Genomic DNA, 11,204 nt, shown 5'->3' on the forward strand with positions numbered 1-11,204 from the left:
GTGTGCTGTTTATTCATCGTTGAATTTATCGCTAACAAGTCACAAACATCTACTATAGAAGAATGCTAAGCCCAACAACAACATAATATGTATTTATAGTATTAAGAAATACAAGTAAAAGCCATTTATTTGAACAATTGGCAAAAAGAAGAACTTACATATATATTATTAATTTTTTAAATCTGACAGTTTACTTTTAAAATTGGAGAAATTTTTTTTCTCATTCTACATACTGGTTAAAATCAGAAAATTAACATAAAAGGCTCACATACCTGTTCTTATAACCTACTTTCCAAAAAGTAACTATGTTAATTCATGAGTGAATAGTATTCATTCAGGAGAATTTTTAACAAATAAACTCTTTCAGTCAAGTTAAATGAAATGAATTATTATAAGACATATGTCACAATGTACACTAAGTTGAAAAAGTTTTACTGAATATGTTATGTTGTTGTCATAACTGGCTACATGTGATGTAGTAAACTTATTTTGACAGTTGAAAATCATTTTACTAGTGCAATGTACTCATGATGTAGGAATTAAAAACTCTGAAATACAATAATTTACCTCACAAAGCTACATTTTTGAAATGGATTTTTTTTAAGTGCCACTGTTTTTAAAGAATATATATATCAATATTTAACATGGCATGTATATAACCTTGCAAAAGATATAATACTTTGTTATATGTAATTTGTCATATTAAGCCTTGAGAATTAGAAATACAGATTGCACTAGTTATAGTTAAAATATTACTGTCATAAAAATTTGCAGATGTGAAGTTGCTGAGGTAAATTTTGTTTTTCTGTCCATATCCGTATTTTAGTGTGTGTATCTATAAGTCTTTTATAATATCATGATATTCCTGAGCTCTGAATAAAACAGTTGAGTTATTTGGTGGGCTGCTACTGTTGTTTTAGGCAGAATTACAGGAACTGAGAAATCAGCTGTTAAATCACCTGGACCATCCAACAGAAGTGACTCCACTGATCAACAAGATGGGTTTTCCACAGTGCACATACTTATTGTCTGTGTACAAAATTGAAATTTTGAGGTTAGTTTTGTTCAGTGCAAGTTCTGCCTTAACTGTTCATTGTACATATGTACATATATGTTTTAAACTTTGAAGTTAGCTTTGTTTAGTGAAGTCCTACCTTAACTTATCATTGTACATAGATGTTTTAAAGTTTCAGGGTAGTTTTGTTTAGTGAAGTCCTACCTTAACTGTTAGTTGTACATATGTACATAGATGTTTTAAAGTTTCAGGGTAGTTTTGTTTAGTGAAGTCCTACCTTAACTTATCATTGTACATAGATGTTTTAAACTATGAGGTTAGTTTTGTTTAGTGAAGTCCTACCTCAACTGTTAGTGGTACATATGTACATAGATGTTTTAAAGTTTCAGGTTAGTTTTGTTTAGTGAAGTCCTACCTTAACTGTTAGTGGTACATAGATGTTTTAAAGTTTCAGGTTAGTTTTGTTTAGTGAAGTCCTACTTTAACTGTTAGTTGTACATGTGTACATAGATGTTTTAAAGTTTGAGGTTTTGTTCAGTGCAAGTCCAACTCCTGTTGTTAGCTATTTATTATTAAGGATAATGTTGACTGGTATAAGTTCTACATTTGCCTGTTACATAGCCAAAATGAAAAAATTGAATTCAGAGATCACTTTCAAAACAAGTATATTTGTGTCATAACTCCATTTTATATATAACAACAGTGAAATTGAATGAAATATAAAACTTTATGTATTTGATAGCATTTTTGTATTGCAGAGCCCAACAATCCTATGGTAACATTCCTTCTCATCCGATGATGCAGTATCTGGAGGATCCGACAATCCAAAAAGACAAGGCTGGAATGTGGCAGTGCATACTTGCTATTTCAGACAAGGTTTTCTTAGCATTTTTGGATGTCATATCTAACAAAGTAAGTTTCAGATGGTACGTCTTCTAAAAGAACAGTTGCATGAGCTCGTGTTGGTTTATAACTTTGTGTTTGAAGTATTGATAAAGCTTGTATTGGTTTATAACTTTGTGTTTGAAGTATTGGTAAGGCTTGTATTGGTTTATAACTTTGTGTTTGAAGTATTGGTAAAGCTTCTATTGGGTTATAACTTTGTGTTTGAAGTATTGGTTTATAACTTTGTGTTTGAAGTATTGGTAAAGCTTGTATTGGTTTATAACTTTATGTTTGAAGTCTTCTTAAAGCTTGTATTGGTTTATAACTTTGTGTTTGAAGTATTGGTAAAGCTTCTATTGGTTTATAACTTTGTGTTTGAAGTATTGGTAAAGCTTCTATTGGTTTATAACTTTGTGTTTGAAGTATTGGTAAAACTTCTATTGGTTTATAACTTTGTGTTTGACGTATTGGTAAAGCTTCTATTGGTTTATAACTTTGTGTTTGAAGTATTGGTAAAGCTTGTATTGGTTTATAACTTTGTGTTTGAAGTATTGGTAAAGCTTCTATTGGTTTATAACTTTATGTTTGAAGTCTTCTTAAAGCTAGTATTGGTTTATAACTTTGTGTTTGAAGTATTGGTAAAGCTTGTATTGGTTTATAACTTTGTGTTTGAAGTATTGGTAAAGCTTCTATTGGTTTATAACTTTATGTTTGAAGTCTTCTTAAAGCTAGTATTGGTTTATAACTTCATGTTTGAAGTCTTCTTAGAGCTAGTATTAGTTTATAACATCATGCTTTTTTGAATGAGTGTATAATTGTGCAACAGCTCAAACCTTCAAGTACTATATGAGAATGAGAGGTTACATGAGCAGGATTAGTACATTAAGATTGGCACCAGTGTAATCAAAATATTACTGAAATTATACCTTTCTCTTTTACTTGTCAAGCTAATGTAAATATGTTGTGGATTATTAAAATTTCTTTGATGTATCTTAGTTATATTTATAAACAAAGTATTCAGTAACTAATAAAGTTACATTCTGGATATATAGGTTGTGATTTTATTTACATTTATAGAAATGTCTCATAATAAACTCCAGTTTGCGTTAAACAAAGTTAAGAATAAAAATTTCATGTATCATTGTTATTTCTGTTAAAACCTTAAAGAGGAATGGAAAGTAAATTTGATTAGTTGAAGCTGGAATGACAATTTAGTTAAAATTGAAAAAAATTATAGTTAAAATATTTTTAAAAGAATTTGTTTGCAGTTAGGCCTAATATACAATTGCATTATTTTGAATAAAAATTTCATGTATCCTTGTTATTTCTGTTAAAACCTTAAAGAGGAATGTAACGTAAGTTTGATTAGTTGTAGCTGGAATGACAGTTTAGTTAAAATTGAAAAAATTATATTTAAAATATTTTTAAAAGAATTTGTTTGCAGTTAGGCGTAATATACAATTGCATTATTTTGTCCTAATGGGACCTAATTACATGTATTTAAAATATCAGTATAAATTAAAATACAAGTGTGAAACATCTTTAGTAATAGTGTTTTTGCTTTAAACCTAATGCTTCTTACAGGGTTTAGCCTTTTTAGCAGATTTAATTTAAGTCAGGCCTAAGTTATTATTTTTACTAGTTCGTAAACTGAGATTCAAAAAAATCTAATCCTAATAAATGAACAGTATCCCCAGTGGCTCTTCAATTCTTAAAAGTTCTTAATTTTTTCTAAGCCCTTCTAAAAAAAACTTAACATTTTACAAAAAACACTAAAATTAAAAAGAAAATTATTTTTCTTCATATTGGAATGTTGATCTGATGATGATGTCAACCTTGACCTGATATAAATGATTGGTTGTTTTATGGTTATAGTGAGAGCAAGGATTTATTTAGGTAAGGTTGATTCTGCTAATAACAAAATTTCAGAAAACCAATAGATGTAAGGTTAAGATGTCATCATCGGTGTCTGCATCTCCAGAAATATGGTAACTAATCTGGTCTTATCGGGTATAAAGAAAAGTTTGTTGTATTGATGTAGTATGTAATCATAATACTGTTTATTACTAACAAGCTCTTGTTTTAAACATTTTTTTGTTGATTTTATATGAATATGAGTCAGCATGTTGAACTGAATGTTTCCCAAAGTTTCAGTAACCTGTTTTTTGGAAACATTTCAAATTTTCACCTACTTTGCCCTAAGTTTATCCCTAAAAAGTACTTTTTTTGGCTGAAAGCCTGACATTATGATATATTAAGATAAATACATTCTCTGATTACATATTAATTGATCTCTAATTTTATTCTGTATATAATTTTCTTGGCAGCCAAAAAATAATGAGAGAGACCAAGAACTTGAACAACATGCAACTTTCCTTTTAATGAAGTTTAATCATCCACATAAACAAATACGAAGGGTGGCAGACAAATATTTGTCAGGACTGGTTGACAGGTAAGGGTGGAAAATCAAGTTTTGTTTATTATAGTATAAAGAACTTCATAAAATCTCGTGAAACATGTTTAATTACAACTAATTATTTCTAAGAAAAATAGGTACATAACTTCTATAAGCAACTTCGTGTTAAGTATACTTAAGTTCTTTACCAGTGTAGTATGCATATCTCAGTCTCACATAATATATATATATATACACACACTCACATGCACATATATATATGTATATAGATACATACAAACATGTACACACACATATATATATATATATATCTATATATGTGTGTGCATTTCATATACTAAAAAAACTACTGAATTTTTCTGAAGGTCTATTTTAGGTTTTGCTACATCAGGTTAAATTTAGTCCTAGGTATTAAGGTATTACTTTCACTGTTACTAGTCCAGTCAAGGAATTTATCTACTGTTTCTTGGGATAGCTATATTGTGTCTTACTTTACCTTGTGTATATAGGTCTGTTTTACAGTTGTCACATAGAGCAGAGTTACTTCTGGATTCTTGTGATTGGTCAGCTATAATATAAAGAGAGTTTTCAAGTAGATTAGGTTCTGCTTTCCATGGACCAAGAAGCACTGTACTTACATGTGGGTTATTGTGTATGCCATACTTTAATTTCAAGTTTCTTTTGATTTTATTTTATCTTAATTTATTTTTTTCAACCTCTAGACATTCAAGATAATTACACATAAAGCAGTAGATAAACAGTACCTAGCTGTTATCGTATTAGCATTCCATGCAGCCAAATCTTTGAACCTCTTGTCTTGCAGGGGTGGAGGGATGGGGTAGTTTACCTAGTTCTTGTTATTTGTCTAAACCAGGATTACCACACCGGCATTTCACGTGTATATCTCAACATGGTACCTGATGATGACAAAACCTTGTCGAAACATTGTACATTTGTTGTTATGTTAAACTTATATTAAAGTTTTCTTCACTACCCATTCAAGCCATCTCCAACCATCATTAGTCTCAAAGTGGGTTCCTCGTCATCAAATTATGGAGATATATACAAAAGTCATCAGTAAATCATTACTAGATATATTTCAAACATGAATACTTTTTTCCAGTCACACATCAAAAGTAAGAAGTAAATGAGAGATTAGTTATCAAACATCTTATTATTTGTCATTATGTAGTGAGATAACATTACACTGTAGTTGTATATGAACGATTATTGAACACATCCACATATACTATACACATTCCTACAGTTCTCAGACATGATGGGCCCGGCATGGCCAGGTGGTTAGGACACTCGACTCGCAATCTGAGGGTCGCGGGTTTGAATCCTTGTCCCACCAAACATGCTCGCCCTTTCAGCCATAAGGGCATTATTAATGTGATGATCAATCCCACTATTCGTTGGTAAAAGAGTAGCCCAAGAGTTGGCGGTGGGTGGTGATGACTAGCTGCCTTCCCTCTAATCTTACACTGATTAATTAGGGACGGCTACCGCAGATAGCCCTCGTGTAGCTTTGTGCGAAATTCAAAACAAACAAACAAAACTGTCTGCTTATCCATGTTTTTTTTTCATTTGTCCGTTAACCCAGAACAAACAAAGAAACTCAGACATGACAATTTTTGTTGCTAGTCATTAGTTAACTAATGCTTGCCAAAATTTTATTAACAATACCTAAGTTCAAACCAAAGATTACCAGAAATGATGCATGCATTCTTATGTCAAATATATTTCTCCAACACTGGCTCACTGTTTGAACTTTTATATTAGCTTCTTATTCAACTGTTATGAACAATTCTGTGAGCATTTTAAATTACCCTGAATTGAAGCTCACAGAGTTCAATATGTGTTTGGAAAACAGTGAGTGAAGAGTTTAGAGAAAGATGGCTACTTTGAAGAGAAAATTTAGAAAGTCTTGTACTATGTGAAGCACTAGAAAAGTTCTTATTCCCTATAATTGGCATTCAAAGTTATATTAAAACGTATTTAGCTGACTTGAGATCCATGTGAGCTTATGACTTAGGTATTATTAAGAGAAAAATTCACAATTTTATACGTTATTACAATAAAATACAACCTGTAAACATAGCCATAACTATTATACATATATATATTAGAAGGAAAATCTATTAGAACAGATTTATTACCATTATCAAAAAATCATAGTGCACAGGATTAAAACAGAAACTATAAACTCACCCTCGGTATTGTTAAGCTAATTATATAACGCATCATAATCAAACAAAACTACTTGGTGGTCTTGACTGCTACTTGACTTTTGTTTTTTAACTTTGCAGTATCAAAAAAAATAAAGTAGTAATCTTGATAGTTAATCGATGTTTTAGAAGTGTCATTATTGATTCAGTTCTATGTTAATATATATTAAAATGCTAATTGTTGTTGACTCGAAATCATAAATCAGACTATCAACTAGCTTTTCCTCTCGTGTTGTTTTTAACCAGGTTTCCTCACTTGCTATGGAGTGGTAAGGTGCTGAGGACAATGCTTGATATTCTTCATGTATTAGCCATATCCCTTGAATTGGTGAGCTCATTTCTTTAACTGCCACAAAGATCATTACACCTGGATAATGATGAATTGAGTTCCTCAAAATGTTACCTGTTTGTTTTTCTGCATTCTACATAAGGCACAGTTTTATGAAAATTGTTAAATAAATACGTATGAAAGATTAATATTGCATTCAAGCCATTTAATCAGGAATTTTTCCTGTAAATATGCATATATCTCTATATAATTTATATATGAATTACTTATAGACTTTATCAGTTATTCTTTCAACATTGTTTCAGTCTTCATTGTTGGTTGTGAATTGTTTTAGTATTTATTTTTGAAGTTGACCTGAATCACTTGCAGAATTTAGATTTACCTCGTGCTTTTTTAGGATGCCAATAAAGAAAATCCTGAACTCAAAGTTCTAAACACAAACTACACATTGAGACTGACCGATACCTTGGAAGCTCGAGAGGTAAAATATGTTTCGAGCAAATATTTGTACCTCAGTATTATGTATCACTGAAGAACTAGGATATTTGATTATTATTTCTATTTCTTATATTGTTTTCAAATACCACTAAGTAACTGATGAGGTAAACAAGTTATTTATTTGTCTGACCTGTTTTGTCATTAACCCTATTATTTAGTTTAGTATTTTTGAGGGGTTACATTAACTTTCTTTCAAATACACCGATTTCTTTTGTAATAAATATCAATGAATACTTCAATATTAATTTTAATAAATCTTTATGTTTTGATATAAAATATTTTGAGTGACATGGGAAGTGAATATACTTTTATAGACTACTTGTTTTTGTAACAAGTAATGTGTAACATTTACTGACATATACACACCTTTGTACTCTTTGAAACTAAAGAGTGTTTGAGGCTATCTAGCTTTACAGATACAATTAGGCTGAGTTTACTTTGTTATAAAATAAACCGTACTCAGATAAATCTTTATTAGCCATTACAGTCAAGTATGGTACGAAGTAGCAAGAGTATTTTCAGTTTTCTTTTGTTGGTTATCTTTGTATTAAATATGGCTGTCTGTTTGAAAGGCAGCTTTTCATTAATTGAGTTAAACTTTAGTATTTAACTCATTCACTGTGGTTAGTACAGATGTGCTATCTAAATGTTTTTCCTGTTCACTGCATCAACTCATCAAAGCCAGTGCTATCTTTTAAATCCTTAAACTAATCTGGATCCTTTCCAGATTTGGTTGTCATTCAGGCCTCTGTGACATCTTGAGGAAAACTGATGCACAGAAGGCAGAAATTATTGAATTACTGTATGGCAACAAATAGCGGAATATCAATGGACAACATTACCACAAAAATTTATGATCCAACATCGAGTACAGGAACATTAAAAGCAAGAATCAGAAAAAAAAAAATAGAGGCCATATATGTACCAGCCACATTGAAAGGGTTAAAAGTTTAATGTTCTTGAATAATTTATAGATGACACATGCGTATTTAAAATATTTTTTACTAGTATTATGCAGCTTACAGTGTAAAAAATTTCACTTGCTTTTGTAGGAAAGTATCTTCCATCCAAGTTAGTAGAATTTATTAATTTATACTATTTTTGATTTCAACATCTAAAGATCTAATGTTCAAAACAATTGACTTCAATGTTTAATTTGTTTGAATTTTCATTTCAGAGCATTGTTCGAGATTTTGCTGCAAGATGTCAAGGTATTATTCAAGAAGCTGTGAAGTGGGCACCACAAGCTACCCGATCTCACTTGGAAGTAGGTTCAAAGATATTAAAAGTATTTTATTAATACTGCAGACATTCTGTATTGCATATTGAATGACTAACAGTTTGTCCAACTTGCTATGCACTTTTAATGTTTTCTGTCTTTTCTTTTTGATAAATTTGCAACTTGTTGTTTAATAATTTTACTATGAAAAGTGCTTTCCTGTTTGAATGTATAGTTTTAAATTATAAACAAGTGTCCTTAATAGAAGCAAGTCTTATGTTTTTATGATAATTGTATAAGATTTTTCTAACACCTTTATTTTTATAATGCTCATATAATCAAATACATTTTTAAAATTTTGATTATTGGTAAGAATAAATTATTTAATCCTGAAGTTTGTACTGTTTAAAGTCCCTGCTTGTAACACATTCATAAAACTGCTACATTTTTTTTTTTTTTGTGGTGCTGGTTGAGGGTTGTATGTACTTCCTTAATATGTTATTACATGTTTGTGGACATTTGTTTTATGTATTCCTAGATAAAGCAAGCTTATGACCAAGTTGGTGCTGTAGATTAGCTGCCTTTCTTCTATTCTGTGACTTTGAAAATTAGGGATGGCTTAATGCTGGTAGCCCTCATGTAGCTTTACATGAAATTTAACAAGCTATTTGTTAAATAAATATTTTAGTAACTAAACAGATGGCTTAGCATTTCCAGGTGGGTGCCTGACTCGCAATCTGAGGGTCACAGGTTCAAATCCTCATTCCACCAAACCTGCTCAGCCTTTCAGCTGTGGGGGGCATTATAATGTGATGGTCAATCCCACTATTCATTGGTAAAAGAGTAGCCCAAGAGTTGGCGGTGGGTGGTGATGATTAGCTGCCATTCCTCTAGTCTTTCACTGCTAAATTAGGGATGACTAGTGCAGATAGCCCTTGTGCAGCTTTGCACGAAATTCAAACCAAACAAACTAAACAGTTATATGTATGGATACTTTAAGCTTAAATAATCTATGACCCTTTTTTAAAAACTTACTAATAGTTTATTAAATGTGTTTTTTTAGAATTTACTTCAAAAATACTAGTTCTTCAGTAATGAGTAATGAATCTGGCCAATTTTCATATCATGGCATTCGGTTAAACATTTATATGGAAGCATCAGATTTAAGTATATAATTTTGTTTTGAAAAACATGTCATGTCAAAGATTTTTATTATTAAAGAACTACATATATTACATAAGTGGAAAAAATTATCTTATTATAATTAATTGTTTTGAATCCAAAATTGAAGAAATTGTTAGCATGTACTTTTCTTGTTTTTTTGGGTAATACTTTAAAAACAGACACATTCACTCACAAAATTGAACAATGGATAAAAATCAGCAAAAAAAAATAGAAATAAACGTTTTTTTTTTTCAAACATACGTATTCATAATGACCTAATTTTTTTTTACTAGTCGATATATTCATCATGCAAGTTTTGCTCTAGAAATTTTTAAAAATAATATTTTGAAAACGTTTAAACTTATTAACTATTCTGAACTTTAATAGAGCATGTAGTAGTAAGTATTTGTACATTTCATGTATTTTGTTCAAACTACTTGTTTTGTGGTACATTAATGTTTTCTTTTTTATCATACAGCAATACATCTCGAACTTCCACTACACATTTGATGGATTAACTCTTCACACTGGTTTGGCCCTAGCAGTAGAAAGTGTTATACAGTTTGCTGGACTTAATGTTATCTCGCATACATTGCCTGTAAGGAACCTGCTTTTTCAAGTTTTCTTTAACCTCTTTCTTATCACACATAACAGCAACCAAAATGAACACTTTCATTTACTGTAGCTTTCATTAACTTTCGTATTGCTTGTTGATAAAAATATGATGTATTTCACAAATATGCTTTAACTTACAACATTTTTTTGTGACAAGTGTCAAACTATATATATATATTGATGAATTGAACCTTTATGCAATTTCTGTCTTCTGTGTCTCTTGTGTTCTGAATTTGCACTTTTTTGTGACAAGTTTTTATGGTTTAATAATTTTATATACGTCCCACCAAACATGCTCACCCTTTCAGCCATGGGGGCGTTATAATGTGACGGTCAATCCCACTATTCATTGGTACAAGAGTAGCCCAAGAGTTGGCGGTGGGTGGTGATGACTAGCTGCCTTCCCTCTAGTCTTACACCGCTAAATTAGGGACGGCTAGCACAGATAGCCCTCGTGTAGCTTTGCGCATAATTCAAATCAAACAAACAAATCATAATTTTATATTCCAGTTTTTATGAATTATGACTCAGTCAATTTTGAGTTTTGAAAAAAGAAAACAATTTGTGAGTTTTTGCAGCACAATCTATAAATTATTTTTGTTTTTAAATTCTTGGCTATTATTCTACATATATGTGAGTAGTTTACTTCTAGACCCTTTAGACCTTGAGTTATATAATGACAGCATCATATTAACCACGGATCAGAACATTTTCTCACTTCTTACTTTAATTCGTACCAAAGCTCATTTAGTACTTTGTGTATTTTAATTTGTCAAGAGAACGTAATATTTGAGATTTATGTGCATTCATATTTTTTTATTATATATATATATATATATATATAACTACTTAAAGTCAGATCAAGATGATAA

General features: G+C 30.5%; 1 protein-coding gene across 1 annotated transcript in view; it reads left to right on the forward strand.

Annotated features, from left to right (window-relative positions):
• The window catches only part of LOC106459677 (phosphatidylinositol 4-kinase alpha-like), a 78,483-nt gene that overhangs the window by 31,961 nt on the left and 35,318 nt on the right, over positions 1-11,204 (forward strand). The window contains exons 19-25 of the mRNA XM_013919318.2: positions 921-1,054; positions 1,774-1,927; positions 4,228-4,352; positions 6,794-6,875; positions 7,234-7,317; positions 8,512-8,601; positions 10,196-10,315. Coding sequence (XP_013774772.1) covers positions 921-1,054; positions 1,774-1,927; positions 4,228-4,352; positions 6,794-6,875; positions 7,234-7,317; positions 8,512-8,601; positions 10,196-10,315 — 789 coding nt within the window. The remainder of the gene's footprint in view (positions 1-920; positions 1,055-1,773; positions 1,928-4,227; positions 4,353-6,793; positions 6,876-7,233; positions 7,318-8,511; positions 8,602-10,195; positions 10,316-11,204) is intronic.

The sequence above is a fragment of the Limulus polyphemus genome, unplaced genomic scaffold (genome assembly GCF_000517525.1).
Source record: "Limulus polyphemus unplaced genomic scaffold, Limulus_polyphemus-2.1.2 Scaffold647, whole genome shotgun sequence".
In the NCBI taxonomy this organism is placed as follows: Eukaryota; Metazoa; Arthropoda; class Merostomata; order Xiphosura; family Limulidae; genus Limulus; species Limulus polyphemus.